General features: G+C 66.7%; 4 protein-coding genes across 4 annotated transcripts; all 4 read left to right on the top strand.

Annotated features, from left to right (window-relative positions):
• The first annotated feature begins 105 nt into the window (after window positions 1-105).
• LOC137848855 (guanylate-binding protein 2-like) lies at window positions 106-2,662 on the top strand. Its single transcript, XM_068668354.1, has 9 exons — window positions 106-344; window positions 427-554; window positions 621-730; window positions 812-1,002; window positions 1,082-1,324; window positions 1,406-1,686; window positions 1,763-1,975; window positions 2,065-2,340; window positions 2,418-2,662. Exons 1-9 carry the CDS (start codon window positions 170-172, stop codon window positions 2,625-2,627), a joined length of 1,827 nt encoding a protein of 608 aa, XP_068524455.1. The 5' UTR covers window positions 106-169; the 3' UTR covers window positions 2,628-2,662.
• Window positions 2,663-2,795: 133 nt separating this feature from the next.
• LOC137848854 (guanylate-binding protein 1-like) lies at window positions 2,796-5,783 on the top strand. Its single transcript, XM_068668353.1, has 9 exons — window positions 2,796-3,009; window positions 3,121-3,248; window positions 3,320-3,429; window positions 3,852-4,051; window positions 4,126-4,368; window positions 4,452-4,726; window positions 4,806-5,018; window positions 5,089-5,191; window positions 5,275-5,783. Exons 1-9 carry the CDS (start codon window positions 2,835-2,837, stop codon window positions 5,655-5,657), a joined length of 1,830 nt encoding a protein of 609 aa, XP_068524454.1. The 5' UTR covers window positions 2,796-2,834; the 3' UTR covers window positions 5,658-5,783.
• Window positions 5,784-6,258: 475 nt separating this feature from the next.
• Window positions 6,259-8,554, top strand: RPS19 (ribosomal protein S19). Its single transcript, XM_068668355.1, has 6 exons — window positions 6,259-6,345; window positions 6,562-6,632; window positions 6,734-6,834; window positions 8,062-8,245; window positions 8,343-8,397; window positions 8,494-8,554. The coding sequence occupies exons 2-6, from the start codon at window positions 6,562-6,564 to the stop codon at window positions 8,518-8,520; spliced, it is 438 nt and encodes a 145-aa protein (XP_068524456.1). The 5' UTR covers window positions 6,259-6,345; the 3' UTR covers window positions 8,521-8,554.
• A 1,442-nt stretch (window positions 8,555-9,996) lies between these two features.
• CADM4 (cell adhesion molecule 4) lies at window positions 9,997-16,815 on the top strand (the record flags this gene model as incomplete). Its single annotated transcript, XM_068668357.1, has 6 exons — window positions 9,997-10,154; window positions 11,403-11,475; window positions 12,400-12,504; window positions 15,076-15,222; window positions 16,231-16,383; window positions 16,637-16,815. Coding segments are annotated over exons 3-6 (543 nt in total), but the record flags the coding sequence as incomplete, so codon positions are not given.
• Window positions 16,816-17,470: the final 655 nt, after the last annotated feature.

The raw sequence follows: 17,470 nt of genomic DNA, 5'->3' as shown, positions 1-17,470 counted from the left end.
GTTTCCTTTGAGAATTGAGGCAGTGCAGGAAAGGGCCGAGCAGCTGCCGCCCTCCCGTTGAGTCAGGCGGGGACAGGAAAAGGGGAGGGGGGGGGCGCTGCTTTTTATTCGCTGGTGCCGGAGTTTTAGTTTCGTTTCGGTTTCATTTCTGCTTGCGCTGGGAGCAGGAATGGAGGAGCCGCTGTGCCTGGTGCGCAACGGGCCCGACGGGGTGCTGAGGGCCGACCCCGCGGCCCTGGAGGTGCTGAGCGGCATCGGGCAGCCCGTGGTGGTGGTGGCCATCGCCGGGCGCTACCGCACCGGCAAGTCCTTCCTCATGAACCGGCTGGCGCAGCGGCGCAGCGGTGAGACAATGGGGTTGGTGAGGAGGTTAATGGGGATAATGAGGAGGTCGTTAACGACATTAACGCCCTCCCGGCCCCGCAGGCTTCCCCCTGGGCCACGCGGTGCAGGCACACACCAAGGGCATCTGGATGTGGTGCCTGCCACACCCGCGCCGGGCCGACACCACCCTGGTGCTGCTGGACACCGAGGGGCTGGGGGACCCCGACAAGGTGGGTGCAGGGCCGGGGGGGCGCGGGACAACCGGATCCGGCCCTGACGACCCCCCCCGGCTGTAGGGTGACAGCAATAACGACGCCTGGATCTTCACGCTGGCGCTGCTGCTCTCCAGCACCCTGGTGTACAACAGCTCCGGCACCATCGACCAGCAGGCGCTGGAGACCCTCGGGTACCGGGGCCTCGGGGCGGGCGCGGCGGTGTCGGCGCTGTCACAGTGACATTGTGGTGACGCCGCTGCTGCTCCCCGCAGGGTGGTGACGGCGCTGACGGAGCGCGTGCGGGTGCGGGCGGGGGACAGCGGGGACACGGCGGCGGCCGACTTCGTGCGCTTCTTCCCTGGCTTCGTCTGGGCCGTGCGGGATTTCGTGCTGGAGCTGGCAGTGAATGGGCGGCTCGTCAACGAGGACGAGTACCTGGAGCACGTGCTGCGCCTGCGGCCCGGTACGGCGGCGGTAGCACCACGGGGGTGATTTGGGTTGACAGCAGAGGGCCACATCCCGACGGTGTCCCCGTGCCGCAGGGAGCAGCCGCGTGGTGCAGGAGCAGAACGAGCTGCGGCGCTGCCTGCGCGACTTCTTCCCCAACCGCAAGTGCTTCGTGCTGCCGCCGCCGGCCGAGCCCGAGGCGATGACGCGCCTGGAGGAGCTCGACGAGGGGCAGCTGCGCCCCAGATTCCTGCAGCAGGCCGACGCCTTCTGCCGGCACATCTGGGACACGGCCCCGGTGAAGGCGCTGCCGGGGCGGGTGGCGGTGACGGGCAGCAGTGAGTGGCGGTGGCGGCGCGGCACCGGGTGGCCCCGTTGGGGTGCCGCAGGGGAGTGACGCTGCCGTTGCCTCCCGGCAGTGCTGGCGAGCCTGGCGGAGAAGTACGTGGAGGCCATCGGCAGCAGCGGCGTGCTGTGCCTGGAGAGCGCGGTGACGGCGCTGGCGACGGCCGAGAACACGGCGGCGGTGGCGGCGGCGGTGGCCGAGTACCGGCAGCGCATGGAGCAGGAGCTGAAGCTGCCCACGGCCTCGCAGGAGGAGCTGGGGGAGGCACACCAGCGCTGTGAGCGCCGCGCCCTCGCCCTCTTCATGGCGCGCGTCTTTGCCGACAAGGAGCAGCGCTACCAGCTCCAGCTGATGGTGGGTGCTGGCACGGTGCGGTGTGGTGTGGCACTTGGCTTCCCCCTGCCCGCTGAGCCACGCGTCGCCCCGGCAGAGCGAGCTGGAGGCGGCCAAGGAGGAGTTCTGCCGGCGCAACGAGGCGGCCTCGGAGGAGCGGAGCCTTGCGGTGCTGCAGGAGCTGTGGCGGGACGTGGAGCAGCGCCTGGACCGCGGGGAGTACGCCGTGCCGGGGGGGTCGCGGCGCTTCCAGGAGCACCTGAAGGAGCTGAGGGAGAATTACCACCGGCGGCCTGGCTTGGGGGTGAAGGTGAGCGCCGTGCCAGTGCCGGATGTGTGGTGCCGGTGCTGGATGCACGGTGCCGGTGCCGGTAGCACCCTGATGGCTGCGCCCTCCAGGCAGCGGCGGTGCTGGAGAAGTTCCTGCAGGGGCACGAGGTGTTGGTGCGGGCGCTGTGCGCGGCTGACCAGCAGCTGTCGGAGCTTGAGAAGGAGCGGGTGGCCAGCGAGGCGGCGGCAGCGGCGGCAGCAGAGGCCATGAGGGCGATGGAGGCGCGGCAGGAGGAGCAGCGGCGCAGCCTGGAGGAGCACAAGCGGCAGCTGGAGGAGCAGCTGTGCCGCCAGCAGGGGGTGATGCTGGAGGAGCAGGAGCGCGTCATCGAGCACAAGATGCGGGTAGGTGTGAGGGCGCGGCGATGCCGGCGGTGCCGAGGGCCGCGGTGGCGGTGCCGAGCCCCCTCCGTGTGCCGCAGGAGAAGGAGGCGCTGCAGCAGGAAGGCTTCGAGCACGAGGCTGAGGCGCTGGGGGAGCAGATCCGGAGGCTGCAGGAGGAGAAGGAGGAGATGAAGAAGCCGTCGTGGCGCCAACGGGCACTGGACGGGCTCGGCACCGCTGCCAAAGTAGTCCTGTCGGGCCTGGCACAGGCGGCGTTGTGGAAGTTCCAGAAAATGCTGTGGCCTTGATGTGACCCCAATAAATTCTTCCCTCCTGCTTCTCAGTTTGTGTTTCCTGGAAATTGAGGCATTCCGGGAAAGGGCCGAGCAGCTGCCGCCCTCCCGTTGAGTCAGGCGGGGACAGGAAAAGGGGAGGGGGGGGCGCTGCTTTTTATTCGCTGGTGCCGGAGTTTTAGTTTCGTTTCGGTTTCATTTCTGCTTGCGCTGGGAGCAGGAATGGAGGAGCCGCTGTACCTGGTGCGCAACGGGCCCGACGGGGAGCTGAGCGCCGACCCCGCGGCGCTGGAGGTGCTGCGCGGCATCGGGCAGCCCGTGGTGGTGGTGGCCATCGCCGGGCCCTACCGCACCGGCAAGTCCTTCCTCCTCAACCGGCTGGCGCAGCGGCGTAGCGGTGAGACAACGGGGGCATCGCCAATTAACGGGGTTAACGAGGGGGTTAAGGGAGGGTTAACGGGGCCGGCGGGTCCCGCTCGCCCTCCCAACCCCTCTCCCGGCCCCGCAGGCTTCCACCTGGGCCACACGGTGCAGGCGCAAACCAAGGGGATCTGGATGTGGTGCCTGCCACACCCGCGCCGGGCCAACACCACCCTGGTGCTGCTGGACACCGAGGGGCTGGGGGACCCTGACAAGGTGGGTGTGGGGTCGGGGGGGGGGGCCCGAGACCACCGGATCCGGCCCTGACGACCCCCCCCCGGGTGTAGGGTGACAGCCGTAACGACGCCTGGATCTTCACGCTGGCGCTGCTGCTCTCCAGCACCCTGGTGTACAACAGCTCCGGCACCATCGACCAGCAGGCATTGGAGAACCTCGAGTATCCGGCACTGGGAGGGGGCGAGCCTGCTCTGGGGGGGGATTTGGGGGGCTTAGGGGAATTTTCGGGGGGGTTTGAGGCGATTTGGGGCTTAAGGGTTAATGAGGGAGCCGGGTTAGGGTGGAGTTGTGGGGTCTGGGGTGGAGTCATGGGGTTTAGGGGGATGTTTTGGGGTGGGGGGATGTCAGATTTGGGGGATTTGGGGTTTAAGGGGGCAGTGCAGGGTTGAAGCTGTGGGCCTTAGGGGGGACAGAGCACCTGGGGGGTTACGAGGATTCAGGGGGAAGCAGCGGGATTTGTGGTGAAACTGGGGCTTGAGGGGTTTGGTGCCAAGCTGTGGGATTTGGGGCATTTTGGGGGGGGGGGAGGCCGGGCTTGGGGCCCCCGCGGGTGTGTCTGTTGGGTTCCTGAGCAGGCGCCAGGCTGGTGTCGGAGCTGACGGACTTCATCCGGATGCGGGCGGGCACCGGGGAGCGGGCGGGGGAGGCGGAGGACAGCGAGTTCGTGCGCTTCTTCCCCGACTTCGTCTGGGCCGTGCGTGACTTCACGCTGGAGCTGTGGGCGGACGAGCGCCCCATCAGCGAGGACGAGTACCTGGAGCGGGCGCTGATGCTGAAGCCGGGTGAGCGGGCGGGCGGGGAGGCGGCACGGAGGTGGCGGTAACGGGGCTCATGGTGCCCCCTCTGCCCCACGCAGGCTACGGGCGGCAGGTGGTGGCGTACAACACCACACGGCAGTGCATCCGCAACTACTTCCCCACGCGCAAGTGCTTCGTCTTCCCTCCACCTGTGGGTGCGGAGCAGCGGGGCCGGCCCGAGGAGCTGCCCGAGGCGGCGCTGCAGCCCGGCTTCCTGGAGCAGGTGGAGCGCTTCTGCCAGCACGTGCTGGCCGCCTCCAGGCCCAAGCAGCTGCAGGACGGTGTGGAGCTCAACGGCCGCAGTGAGTGGGGCGGCAGAGGGGGGCTTGAGGGCTCGGCGGCGGCGCTGGGGCCTCACCGTGCCTCCCGGCGCCGCTCCCGGCAGCGTTCGGCACGGTGGTGACGAGCTACCTGGAGACCATCAGCAGCGGGCGCGTGCCCTGCCTGGAGGGGACGATGGCGGCGCTGGCGGCGAGCGAGAACGCGGCGGCGGCGGCGGAGGCGCTGGTGGAGTACCGCAGGGGCATGCAGGAAGTGGTGCTGCCGGCCGAGCAGCACAAGCTGTCGGAGGCGCACAACCGCTCGCTGCAGCAGGCGCTGGCTGTCTTCCACCACCGCGCCTTCCGCGACCGGGACCAGCAGCAGCAGCTGAAGCTGATGGTGTGTGGCAGCGCCCCGCGGGCCCTCGCCGGGTGTTCCCGGCCCCGCCGCGGTGCTGACGCCGTCCCGGTGCCCGCAGGAGGAGCTGCACGCTGAGTACGGGGCGCTGCTGCAGCAGAACGAGGAGGCGTCGCGCACGCGCTGCCAGGAGCTGCTGGCCGAGCTGGCCCGGCCCCTCGAAGCCAACTTGGCCCAGGGCGCCTACGCCCAGCCCGGTGGCTACCACGCTTACCAGGCCGACCGGCAGCGCCTGGTGGATGCCTACCGGGAGGCCCCAAACAAGGGCACCAAGGTGAGGACAGCGCTGTGGGGCTCGGGGAGGGGGCTCGGGGCTGTTTCCTCACCCCCCCGGGGCCCTGCAGGCCGAGGAGATGCTGGACAAGTTCCTGGAAGGGCGCAAGGCGGAGGCTGAGGCGGTGCTGAAGGCGGACAACGCGCTGACCGAGGTCGAGAAGCAGCTGGCAGGTGAGGGCCGCGGCCCCGGTGCGTCCCCGCAGCCCCCGGGGCCGACTCCCAGAGTCCCCTCATGTCCCTGTCCCCCCCCCAAGACCAGAAGCAGCAGGCCGAGCTGCTGGGGCAGGCGCAGAAGGCGGCAGAGGAGCACAACAAGCAGCTGGAGGCGCAGCTGGCCGACCAGGAGCGCAGTCACCAGGAGAGCCTGAGGATGATGGAGGAAAAGATGCAGGCGGAGGCACTGAAGGCGCAGAAGGAGATCAAGCGGGCCATGAAGGCCAAGATGCAGGAGCAGGAGCGGCTGCTGAAGCAAGGCTTCAGCGAGCAGGCCAGGCTGCTGGAGGACGAGGTGGCCAGCCTGCGGAGGTCGCTCCAAACCCAAGACACGGTGGGACACATCTGCAAGACCGTGCAGTCGGTCATAAAAACCGCCTGCGACGCTTACATCGTGCACAAAAACAACAAGGCCCTCGGGTAGGCAGCATGCCGGGGCGCTGCCGCCGCCGCCGAGAAGCCGAAGGGGGGCGCGGGGCAGCGCTGCTCGTGCCGCCTGCATGGCCGCGGCAGCCGCCGCTCCCGTGCCAAATAAAGCCGCTTTCACGCAGCTCCCGTGCCGATGCTTCACCGCCTGGCCGCGGGGGCCCAGAGGGCTCCACGGAAAGCTCCGCCGGCGCCTTCCGCTCCTCGCGTTCATTCCCGGCGCCACCGCCCCGTGCCGGAAACGCCGGGGAGGAGCCCCCTGCACGCCCCCTCCCGGTTCCGGGAGGCGCCGCCACCCCCCACCGCTCCCCCAGCCGCTCCTCGCCCCACCCCGGTCCCCTCCCGGTCCCCTCCCGGTCGTTCCCCAGCCCCCCGGCCGCTCCCAGCCCCCCCCCCCCCCGGCGGTGACCTCCCGGCTGCCACCGGAGCGAAGCGCGCCCGGTGCTGCCCCAGCCAGCTCTGACGTCACGCCCGCAGCGCGCCCCCACGTGGCTGCGGCGCGCCACGACCCTGCGGGGGGCGGGAACGCGGAGCCACGCCCCTTCGGCGCTCCTATTGGCGGGGCGAAATCTCGCGGAGGGGGATTGGAGGAGAAGCTCTCGCGAGACTCGGGCCCTGCGCCTTCCCCCGGGCGGCCCCGCGCTCCCTCCTCTTCCGGCCCCGCCGCGCGCGCACGGAGCAGCGAGGTCGGGACCGGGACCGGCACCGGGGGGGGGGAACCGGGGATGGGGGGGGACCGCGGCGCGGAAACGGAACCGGGAGGGCGGGAACGGAACCGGGGGGTGGGGACGCGACCGGGACGGCGACCGGGACCTCGGAGGGCACGGGGGGCACCGGGGGGGGGGCTCCCGGTTCGGTTCCCGGTCCCGGCGGCGCTGACCCCCCCCCCCGTGTCCCGGTAGATGCCCGGGGTGACGGTGAAGGACGTGAACCAGCAGGAGTTCGTGCGGGCCCTGGCGGCTTTCCTCAAGAAGTGAGTGAGGGGGGGACCGGGAGGGGGCGGGGGGCACCGGGAGGGGACCGGGGGGGGCACCGGGGGGTACCGGAGAGCCCCGGTAACGGCGCCGCCCTTAGGTCGGGGAAGCTGAAGGTGCCCGAGTGGGTGGACACGGTGAAGCTGGCCAAGCACAAGGAGCTGGCGCCCTATGACGAGAACTGGTTCTACACGCGGGCCGGTGAGTGCCGAAAACGGGGGGTTCTGCCCCAAAACGGGAGGGTTTTACCCCAAAACCAGAGGTTTTTCTCCAAAGAAAGGCTTTTTTTGCCCAAAACTGAGGGTTTTCTCCCCAAGAAAAGGAGTGATTTAACCCAAAACCAGGAGGATTTCCCTCACAAAATAGTGGAAGGTTTTATCTGCAAAGCCAGAAGCTTTTGCCCAAAATACACGATTTTTCCCCCAAACTGGGAGCTTTTCCTTCAAGAATAGGAAGGTGTTCCCTCCAAACCAGGAGATTTTCCCCCAAAACTCCAAAATGTGAGCTGATTTCCCCCCTGAAACCAGAAGCTTTCTTCCCCAAATGCGGAGTTTTTTGACTAAAACAGAGGATTTTCCCCAAAATCGGAAGCCCTTTCCCCCACAGAGCCAGGAACCTTTTCCCTAAAACAGGAGATTTTCCTCAAAAAACAGGAGCCTTTCACCCCCTAAAACCAGGAGCCTTTTCCCAGAACAGAAGATTTCCTCACAAAACTGGAAGTTTTTCTCCCCCAAACCAGGAAGTTTTTGTCAAAAACAGAGGATTTTCCCCAAAACTAGGAGCCTTGTCCCCTCAAAACCAGGATTTTTTTTCCCCAAAACAGAAGATTTTCCCCCAAGATCTGAAGCCTTCTTCCCCACTCCCCCAAACTGGAAGCTTTTCTCCCCAAAATCATGAGCTTTTTGCTGAAAACAGAGGATTTTTCTATGAAAACCGATAGCCTTATCCCCCACAAAACCAGGAATGTTTTCCTAAAACAGAATATTTTCCCCCAAAACCGGGAGCCTTTTTTCTTCGAAACTGGAAACTTTTCTCCCCAAAACCGGGAGCTTTTAGCATAAAACCAGATTTTCCCACCAAACCAGGATCTTTTTTCCCCCAAATGGGAAGCTTTTCTCCGCCAAACTGTGAGCTTTTAGCCTAAAACAGAGGATTTTCCCCCAAAATCAGGAGCTTTATCCCTTATAAAGCCAGGATTTTTTCCCCAAAAACAGACTTCCCCCCCAAGAACAGGAGCCTTGTGTCCCCCCCTAAAAAGAAAAATTGATCTATTTTCCCTTAAAACACACGGTATCTCCCCAAAACCAGCAACCTTCCCCCCAAACCCCCCCATCTCAGTGGGAAACCCCCCAACTCTTCACCCCGATGCCCTATTTCCCCCAAACCTCCCTTTTTCCCCAAAAAAAACCCTCTTTTTTTCCCCCTCAGCCTCCACCGCCCGGCACCTGTACCTGCGCGGCGGCGCCGGCGTGGGCTCCATGACCAAGATCTACGGCGGGCGGCAGCGCAACGGCGTGATGCCCAGCCACTTCAGCCGCGGCTCCAAGAGCGTCGCCCGCCGCGTGCTGCAGGCGCTCGAGGGGCTCAAGATGGTGGAGAAGGACCAGGACGGGTGAGGAGCCCCGTTTTGGGGCGAATTCGTCCATTTTTGTCACTTTTTGTTCCGCTGGTTTTGTTCCCTTCTCAATGCTCTGTCTGTTTCTCGCCAGCGGGCGCAAGCTGACGCCGCAGGGGCAGCGGGATCTGGATAGGATCGCCGGGCAGGTGCGTGCCCCGTTTTGGGGTGATTTAAGAGGTTTTTGGTGTTTTTTTTTATCTTGGTGGTTTTCCCGCTGACGGGGGTCTCTCTGCCTTCCCCAGGTGGCGGCCGCCAGCAAGAAGCACTAGGGGTGACGCTGCGGAATAAAAACAGCTTCGTTAACACGGGGTGTGGAGTGCTCCTTCCGAACGCTGGGGGGGAAAATTGGGGGGTTTGGGGGTCAGGGGGGGCTTTTTTGGGGGAAAAATGAGGATTTCTGTCCAAAAAATGGTGCAGAAGGGGAAAAAAGTGAGGAATTGTCCCCTGGGTTTGGGGTGCCTGGCATCGCTGTGTGGCCCCATAAAGATGATCGGTCCCTCCAGCCCGATTTATCAGCATTTTTATTTAAATTTTAAGGAAAAAAACACTCAAATCAGGTCTCACTGCAGCTGCCTCGCTGCTGCCTGGCCTCACCAGACTAAAAACCGCGCTTTTTTGAGGAAAAAGCAGCAGAAATGCCTTTTGGTCCCCAAAATGACCATTTCTAGGTGTCACCAGTGGGTTTGGGGGGAGAAAGCACGGGGCTGGGAGGGAGCAGGGGCTCAGCCCTGGGAGAAACGGGGCGAAAATGGGCGATTTTGGTGCAAATTCCTCCATGGATTGGAAGAATCCTGAAAGAGGCAGGAAAACGGCAGCGTTTGCAGCGATTTATAGATTTTTTTTTTTTTTGCAACAAAACAAAGCGAGAATGACAGCGGAGATGGGGCTGAAAGGGAGAAGCAGCTGTTGTGTCAGCTGCGCTGATTCGGGATTTATTTTTTTTATAAAGAAAAAAAAAGCTTTTTCCTTCTTGGGAAGGGGGGGAGCGGGCGTTTTTAGGTATTTTTAGGCTCTTCTTTCTTTTAACCAGCGTGGTTCTTGTGGCCTTCCAACAACCGCCCCTCCTGCGTGGCGATGCCAGAGTGGGCAGGCGAGAAGAAGGGAGAAGAAATAATGTATTTTTTTGGCTTGAATACGTCAAATTGAAGGATTTTAACCCAGCCGGGCAGGAGGAGCCCCTCAGAGACCCCTCAGAACATGGGGAAGGATGGGGGGGGAAAGGGCCCCTGCCTTGGGGTATTTTTCTCTTGGGGTATCTTTTTTACTTGTTTTGGGGAAGTTTAATGGGAATTTAACAGGATTTTAAGGGGAATTTAATGGGATTTTAACAGGAATTTAACAGCTCGGCACAGCCTGAGGGGACTGGGGAGGGCGGCAGCCCCTTACCTCCAAATACACCACAGGATTCCTCCCAAATCGACTTCAGGACACACTTTGGGTCCCCCTCTGTCCCTCCAAAGAGGTTTTGGGTCAAAAAAACGCTTTTTTCCCAAAATTTTACCTCAGAAAAAGGAGCCTCGCGACCCTTGCGGGCGGGGGCGGCCGTTTAACGGTCGTCGAGCCCCTCGGCGGGCCGCGCCGCTCGCGGCCGCTGATTGGCTGAGGGCCGCGAAAAGGGGCGGGGCCTCGCCGTGGGCGGGAAAGGCGCTGAGGGAGAAGCGGCCCCGCCGCCATTTTGTGCCGCGGCCGCCCCGGGGGTCCGGGGGGTCCCGGGGGGTTCAGGGCCCGGCCTCGGCCCCGCCGCCCCCCGCAGCCGCCTCAGGAGCCTCGGGGGGCTCGAGGGGGGCTCATCCTGGCCGCGGTTGGTGTGTCCCGTGGGGTGCTGCAGCCCCGGCCTCGTGCGGTGCTGCTGCTCCTCGTGGTGGCGGTGAGAGGCGCCGGCTGCCTGTGGAGAAAGAAGTCGGTGAGAGCTCAGCCTCCAGCCCTGGAGGGGATTTGGGGTGATTTTGGTCTCCGTGCTTAGTCACAAAGTCTTAAATTTGGGGTTGGAGCCGTGCTGGGGTCTCAGTCCTTATGGTCACTTCCAACCAGCGATATTCTGTGGTTCCTGAGCCCTCCCTGAGGTGCTCGAGGCTCATGAGGAGAGATTTGGGCTTTTTTCCTCACCGCCTCCCTCACCTCAGGAAATTTGGGCTTTCTCCTCCCTCCCCACCTCCCCCAGCTCCTCACCTGCACACCCACCCCCCCACGAGCCCCTTTTAGCCCCTTTTTTAGCCCCTTTTAGCCCCTTTTTTAGCCCCCTTTAGCCCCATTTAGCCCCTTTCAGCCTCCTTTTTAGCCCCTTTTAGCCCCATTTAACCCCCCTTTAGCCCCTCTTTTAGCCCCTTTTAACCCCTCTTTTAGCCCCTTTCAGCCCTTTCAGCCCCTTTTTTAGCACCTTTTAGCCCCAGAAGGGCCCCATTTTTTCCCGTCACCACCTCCCTGCCTTCACCTGCTCCCCAAAGGCGTCACCGGGGCGGGCCGGTGCCCGCGGGCTGCAGCAGGACCGGTTGGGTCCCCTGGGTTGTTCCCCTGCCAGGCGGTGCCGAGCCCTCGGGGCTGGGGCTCCCCTTTTTTTCCCCATCCTGCCTTTTTTCCCCATTTTGATGTTCTCCAAGCCCCCCAAACCCACCCCCAAACCCCCACCTGCTGGGAGAGGCCCCGTAGCCGCAGCGTTGGAGGCAGAGGAACCTTTTGGAGGTACAGAAGAGACGAGGCCACGCTGCTGCTGCTGCTGCTCCTCGTCCCCTCCTCGTCCCCTCCTCGCTGGGTGACAGCAGCCAGGGCACGCGGCTGCTCGTCGCCTCCTCGTTAATCACTGCAGCTAATTAACCCCCAGGACCCAGCACCTCCCAGCCCGGTGCCGCAGCGTTTCGCCCCGAGGCGGCCGCGCTTCCCTCGCTCGCCGTCCCACTGGAGGGCTCGGCGGCTGCACGGCGGGGGTGGCAGTGAGATTTGGGGCAAAACAGGCAGAAATTGGGCATCGCTTCGGGCTCCTGTCCCAGTCTCACCCTTTCACACTGAGTTTCCAGCCGGGGTTCCCCAGGACGGGGTCACCTCCTCATCACTTTGGGGTGCCACAGACCCCTCTGTGGGGTGCTAATTTGACATTAGGGCATCCCTAATGTCAAAAAAAAACCCAAATCCTCCTTTTTTCTACCATTTCTCCCAGCTGCAGGGGCTCCCCACAACCCGCTGAGGCCATCTCTGTGCATTCGGCCCCATCCCCGCCGCCGAATCCCACCGTAAGTTCCCTTTTTCTTTTTTTTTTGCCCCGTTTCCATGCTTTTCGCCCCGTTTTCGGGGCTGCCCGCCAGCTCCCGAATCTTTCTGCCACCAAAAGGGCGTTTTTTTGGGGCAGCTTCGCCTCGCCCCTCCCCGCGCCGAGCCGGGACGTGCCCCGCGTGCCGACGAGCCCCCGAGCGGCCGCGGGGGGCCGAAAGGGCGACCGACGGCCCCGAAAAGGCGACGAACGGCCCCAAAACGTGGCGCTGGCCCCCCCCGCAGCCCCCCCCGGAGCCGGGCGGCGCAGAAAGGCCGCGCTGTTCGCGCTGAGTCGCCGCTTTGTTCCGTGCTGCCGGGGGTGAGGGCTGCCATAGAAACCCCGCTGCCCTCGCCGGGGGGGGGGGACAATGGGGCCGTGGGGGGGGGACCCTTTGGCCCCCGAGGGGGGGGAGCTGTGATTTTTTTGGGTGGAAAAACTCTGATTTTAGGGGTAGGGGCAGCGTTTTGGGTGCCCCCCGTCCCACCTCGGGGTGCTCGCTGCCACTTTTGGCCGCCCCCATCCCAGCTCGGGGTGCAGGGATCTCATCCTGGGGGGGCTGCAACCCCAAAAGGGGGGGGGTAAACCCTCCCCCCCCCCCCTTCTTAGCGCACCCCCTTTACTTTTTGGGGTCCCCAACCCCTCGTGGGGGGGGTTCTCCTGCCACATCCCCCCCCCCAAGCTGGGGGGCGCCATCCCCAGCCCCCCCCCCACCTCTCGGGGGTCCCTACCCCGGGAAGGGGATGAGGGGGGGCGATGCGGACCCCCCGGGGACCTTCCTGGGGGGTCGCAGCCCCCCAGCACCCGCATGGGACTGTAAACAGCGGCCTCCCCCCGGCCCCGGCTCCTCCCCCGCGCCCATTGGCCCGGCCTCTTGCAATCTCATTAGCATACATTATCCCGCCAGCAGCCCGCTGCCAGGTGGGGAGCGGCACAGGGAGCACCACCATGAAGCCCCCCCGCGGCCCCCCGCTGCTCGCCGGCCTCCTCCTGCTCTGGGCGGCGGGCGAAGGTAGGCAGGATGCGCCCCCCCCTCGCTGCGTGTCCCCCCCCTGTGTGTGTGTGACCCCCCCTCAATGTCCCCCCCCCCTTCCCCTCCGCATCCACCTGCTCCGCAGCGCCCGGCCCCTTCCCTACAAAAAGGGGAAGGGGGGGGGGAACACGGCTTGGGGAGCCCCCCCCCGGCCCCCAGCCCCTCTTCATCCTCCCGGGGGGGCCCCCCCGAGCTCGCTGGGCCCCCGCGGTGCCCCCCCCCCTCATCCAGCTGCCTCCGCCGCGCATCCGCAGCCCTCCCGCGCCGCCTCCCCCCCCCGCGAGCCCCCCCCCAAAGCACAGAACCCAAGCAGGGGGAGGGGGGCTCCCCATCACCCCCTCCCCAAATCGGGGGGGGCTCCCCCTCCCCAAAATTAACCGGGGGGGGGGGGGCTCCCCCTCCCCCAGGGCTCCAAATCCCCGTGCCCCCCCCTTTCCTCTCCCGGAGCCGGGAAGGGGAAGATGGCGTTTGGCAGCCCCCCCCCCGGCGCCCCCCATCCCTGCTGATGTCCCCCCCCTTATCCCCATCCCCCCCCCCCCGTCCCCAACCCCCCCACATCCCTTTCAGCCCCCCCCATCCCTTTTATCCCCCCCCCATCCCTTTTCCCCCCTCCCCATCCCATTTCCCCCCCCCCGGTCCCCATCACTCCCCTCAGCTTTGTCCCCCCCAGCCTGCGGCAGGGACAGGGGGACACCTTTGGGGGGGGGACGCACACATGCGGGTGCCACCCCCTGGCCCCCCCGCGGCCATCCCTGACCCCCCCCGGCCCCCGGTGTCCCCCGGTGTCCCCCGGTGTCCCCAGGCCCTCGCGTCCCCGCGCCTCCTCCCGGTGTCCCTGTGCCCTCGGCTGTCCCCGCGGTGCCCCCCCCCCGCGCTGTCCCTTGGTGTCCCCCCCCCACGCTGTCCCTTGGTGTCCCCCCCCCGTGTCCCCCCACCCTCCTGCCACCATCCCGGCCCCCTCGTGGCTGCTGTCACCGCTCCCGGCCACCTCCTGCCCCCATCCTAAGGGTGGGGGGACACCGCTGGTGGCCTTGGGGACACGCTGGTGGTTTTGGGGACAAAGTGATGGCTTTGGGGACAAAGTGGTGGCTTTGGGGACATCACGCTTTTGGGGACACCACGTTTTTGGGGCCGCGGGGGCCTTGGGGACACGGTGCCACCACCCCCGTCCCGCCCGAGGTGCCAGGCGCCACCGGCCCCGGCAGAAAGAGCCGATTGTCCCCACGCCACCGCGGCCACGTCCCCCCCGCCCCCGGGGGCCACCCGCGTGCCCCCCTACCCCACTCAGCGAGGCGGGGGGGGGACATTAAAAGGGACGGGGGGGGGGCCACACAAAGCCTCCCTTTGTCCGGGGGCGCTGCCGGCCCCGGGGTCCCCGCGAGCCCCGGCCCGGCCGCGGTGACCTTGGCGCGGGGACGACCTTGGCGGTGGCGCCGCGGTCGCCGTGGCGACCCTCAAAAATAGAAGGGGGGGGGGACGAACACGAGGGGGGGGGGGGACGCGGGCCGGGGGGGGGCGTTGCGCTGACACAGCGGAACCGCGGCGCCGGGGCTGGGGGGGCACCGGCAGCGGTGGCTCTGTTCCCGTGCCCTCTGACCCCGGCCCCGGCCCCGTTATCCCCCCCCCGGGGGCTCTCCTGTCCCTGTTACCCCCCCGGTGGCTGTCCCTGTGCCCCCCCTCGGTGTCCCCAACCTGTCCCCATCCTCCTGGCCCGCTGCCGGCTCCACGTGCACCCCCGGTGCCCCCATCCCAGTGTCCCCAGTCCTGAAGTCCCCAGTCCCAGTGCCCTCACCCCCGATGTCCCCATCCCAGTGTCCCCATCCCCGGTGGCAGTGTCCCTGTTGATCCCATCCCAGTGTCTCCATCCCAGTATCCCCGTACCCAGTGTCCCCAGTCCCAATGTCCCCAGTCCCAGTATCGCCATCCCCAGTGTCCCCATCCCAGTGCCCCCACCCCTGGTGGTGGTGTCCCAGTGGCCGTTGTCCCTGTGTCCCTGGTGCCCCTACCCCAGTGCTTCCATCCCGGTGCCCCCAGTCCTAATGTCCCCACCCCCAGTGGTGGTGTCCCCGGTGTCCCGGTGGCAGTGTCACAGTGTCCCCAGTGCCCCCACCCCTGGTGTCCCTGTGTCCTGGTACCCCCCCCCCCCCGGTGCCCACCCAGTGTCCTGGTGCTCTCCCTAGTGTCCCAATGTCCCAGTGCCCCCCCCCGGTGTCCTGGTGCCCCCCTGGTGTCCCCGTGTCTGGGTGCCCCTCCACGGTGTCAGTGTCCCTGGTGTCCCCATCCCAGTGTCCCAGTGCCCCCACCCCGGTGTCCACCTGGTGTCCCAATGCCCCGGTGCCCCCCCTGGTGTCCCAGTGCCCCCCCCCAGTGTCCCGGTGCCCCCCCAGGGTCCCAATGTCCCGGTACGCCCCCCTGGTGCCCCCCTGTTGTCCCAATGTCCCAGTACCCCTACCCCCAGTGCTCTCCCCCCGGTGTCCCCGTGTCCCCGTGCCCCCCCCGGTGCCCCCCCGGTGCCCCCCGGTGCGTGTGGTGAGGGTGCCCCGCACGCAGGGCGGGCGCAGGAGGTGCAGGCGGAGAACGTGACGGTGCTGGAGGGCAGCACGGCCGAGATCACCTGCCGCCTGCACCACTACGACGGCTCCATCGTCGTCATCCAGAACCCCGCGCGGCAGACACTCTTCTTCAACGGCACCCGCGGTGAGCGGGGGGGCGCCGGGGGGGGCACCGGGACATGGGGGGGGCAGCGGGACAGCAGGCGGGCACCAGGATGCCAGGGGGACACCGGGATGCAGGAGGGGAACTGGGATGTGGGGGGGAGAACTGGGATGTGGAGGGGGCAGCAGGACACGGGGGGGGCAATGGGACATTGGGGGGGCTCCAGGACATGGGGGGGGGCTTGGGAAAAAGGGGGGCTCAGTGGGATGCGGGGGGGACACTGGGACACAGGGGGGGCAGTGGGACAAGGGGGGGGGACATGGGGATACCAAGGGGATGCCCAGTGGGAGGGGGGAGATAAGGGGGGAGGATGGGCGGTGGGTTTGGAGGTGTGGGGGCTGGGGGGTCCCTGGGGTGCTTGGGGGGTCCTTCAGGTGGTTGTGGGGTCCCTGGGGTGGTCCCAGGGGTGGTTACAGAGTCCTGGGGGTGGTTGTGGGGTCCCTGGGGTGGTCATGGGGTGGCTGGGATGGCCGTGGGGTGTCTGTGGGGTGCCTGGGGTGTGTGTGGGGTCAGTGGGGTGTCCATGGGGTGTCTGTGGGGTGCCCGTGGTGTCTGTGGGGTGTCTGTGGGGTGAGTGGGGTGCCTGTGGGGTGGTTATGGGATGACTGGGGTGCGTGTGGGGTGTCTGTGGGGTCAGAGGGATGGCTGTGGGGTCAGTGGGGTGTCCGTGGGGTCCCTGGGGTCCCTGTGGGGTCCATGGTGTGAGTGGGGTGTCAGTGGGGTCCCTGTGGGGTCCCTGTGGGGTGTTGGGGTCCCTGTGGGGTCCCTGTGGGGCCGCAGTGTGAGCGGGGTGTCTGTGGGGTCCCTGGGGTCCCTGTGGGGTGTTGGGGTCCCTGCGGGGCCGCGGTGTGAGCGGGGTGTCCGTGGGGTCCCTGTGGGGTCCCTGTGGGGTGTTGGGGTCCCTGTGGGGTCCCTGTGGGGTCCCTGTGGGGTCCCTGTGGGGTCCCTGGGGGTCCCTGCGGGGCCGCGGTGTGAGCGGGGCTGTCTCAGCGCTGAAGGACGAGCGGTTCCAGCTGGCCGAGTTCACGCAGCGGCAGCTCCGCATCCAGCTGGCCCGCGCCCGCCTGGACGACGAGGGCGGCTACTTCTGCCAGCTCTACACCGACGACACCCACCACCAGATCGCCACCCTCACCGTGCTGGGTCAGCAGCGGGGACGGGGACGGGATGGGGACAGGAATGGGGACAGGAATGGGGACAGGAATGGGGACAGGACCAGGATGGGGTCAGGAGTGGGGTCGGGAGCGGGGACGGGGCCAGGACGTGGTGTTTACAGCGGCTTCTCCACACCCTGCACCACAAAACACAACCTCACCTTTATTGGGGCTGATATTTGGGGCCGTTTTGGGGTGTTTGGGGGTGTTTTTGGGGCCCTGACCCCCCCCCGTCCCCGCAGTGCCCCCCGAGACGCCGGTGGTGGAGGTGACGGAGCCGGCGGTGGAGGGGGGCGAGGTGGAGCTGAGCTGCGTCGTGCCCCGCGCCCGGCCCCCCGCCACCCTGCGCTGGTACCGGGACCGCAGGGAGCTCAAAGGTGACGGGGGGGGGCACGGGGGGGGTGTGGGGACATTGGGGGGGGTGTGGGGACACCGGGGGGGGACACAGGGTCATTGGGGGGGTGGGGAGCTTGTGGGTCACGGGGAGCCTGATGGGGTGGGGATGTGGGGACAGGGACATGGGGATGGGGACGGGGGTGACACAAGGGGGGGGACACAGGGACATTGGGGGGGGACATGGGGACATTGGGGGGGACATAGGGACATTGGGGGGGGGATATGGGGTCATTGGGGGGGATATGGGGACATTTGGGGGCATGGGGACCTCGTGGGGTCACGGGGAGCCTGCTGGGGTGGGGACGGGGGTGACATGGGGGTGACACAAGGGGGGGGACACAGGGACATCGGGGGGGACATGGGGACATTGGGGGGGTGGGGAGCTTGTGGGGTCATGGGGAGCCTGCTGGGGTGGGGACGTGGGGACAGGGACATGGGGGACCTTGATGGGGTTGAGGGTGGGGACATTGGGGCCTGCTGGGGTCCCAACCGGGCACCGGGGGGGCACCGGGCCACTGGGGGGGGGCACCGGGGGGGGGGGCACCAGGATGGGGACACCAAGTGTGGGGGGATTGGGATGGAGGCACCGGGGCTGGGGCACTGGGACACCACCACCAGCCCACTGGGACACCGGTGTCCCCTCTCACCCCCCCCGTGTCCCCCCCCCGCCCCCCCCTGCC

Source organism: Anas acuta, unplaced genomic scaffold (assembly GCF_963932015.1).
Source record: "Anas acuta unplaced genomic scaffold, bAnaAcu1.1 SCAFFOLD_338, whole genome shotgun sequence".
NCBI lineage: Eukaryota > Metazoa > Chordata > Aves > Anseriformes > Anatidae > Anas > Anas acuta.
The sequence above is the reverse complement of the archived record's forward strand: the minus strand, read 5'-3'. Positions and strand labels throughout refer to the sequence as shown.

What these genes read in the sequence shown, in the direction of transcription:
- LOC137848855 (XM_068668354.1), top strand. Translation starts at nt 170, where the DNA reads ATGGAGGAGCCGCTGTGCCTGGTGCGCAACGGGCCCGACGGGGTGCTG. An exon ending in CGTGCTGCGCCTGCGGCCCG is followed by an intron (nt 1,003 to 1,081) that starts GTACGGCGGCGG and finishes CCCGTGCCGCAG; the next exon opens with GGAGCAGCCGCGTGGTGCAG. An exon ending in TCATCGAGCACAAGATGCGG is followed by an intron (nt 2,341 to 2,417) that starts GTAGGTGTGAGG and finishes CGTGTGCCGCAG; the next exon opens with GAGAAGGAGGCGCTGCAGCA.
- RPS19 (XM_068668355.1), top strand. Translation starts at nt 6,562, where the DNA reads ATGCCCGGGGTGACGGTGAAGGACGTGAACCAGCAGGAGTTCGTGCGG. An exon ending in CTGGTTCTACACGCGGGCCG is followed by an intron (nt 6,835 to 8,061) that starts GTGAGTGCCGAA and finishes TTTCCCCCTCAG; the next exon opens with CCTCCACCGCCCGGCACCTG. An exon ending in TGGATAGGATCGCCGGGCAG is followed by an intron (nt 8,398 to 8,493) that starts GTGCGTGCCCCG and finishes TGCCTTCCCCAG; the next exon opens with GTGGCGGCCGCCAGCAAGAA.
- LOC137848854 (XM_068668353.1), top strand. Translation starts at nt 2,835, where the DNA reads ATGGAGGAGCCGCTGTACCTGGTGCGCAACGGGCCCGACGGGGAGCTG. An exon ending in AGCAGCAGCTGAAGCTGATG is followed by an intron (nt 4,727 to 4,805) that starts GTGTGTGGCAGC and finishes CGGTGCCCGCAG; the next exon opens with GAGGAGCTGCACGCTGAGTA. An exon ending in CCCCAAACAAGGGCACCAAG is followed by an intron (nt 5,019 to 5,088) that starts GTGAGGACAGCG and finishes GGGGCCCTGCAG; the next exon opens with GCCGAGGAGATGCTGGACAA.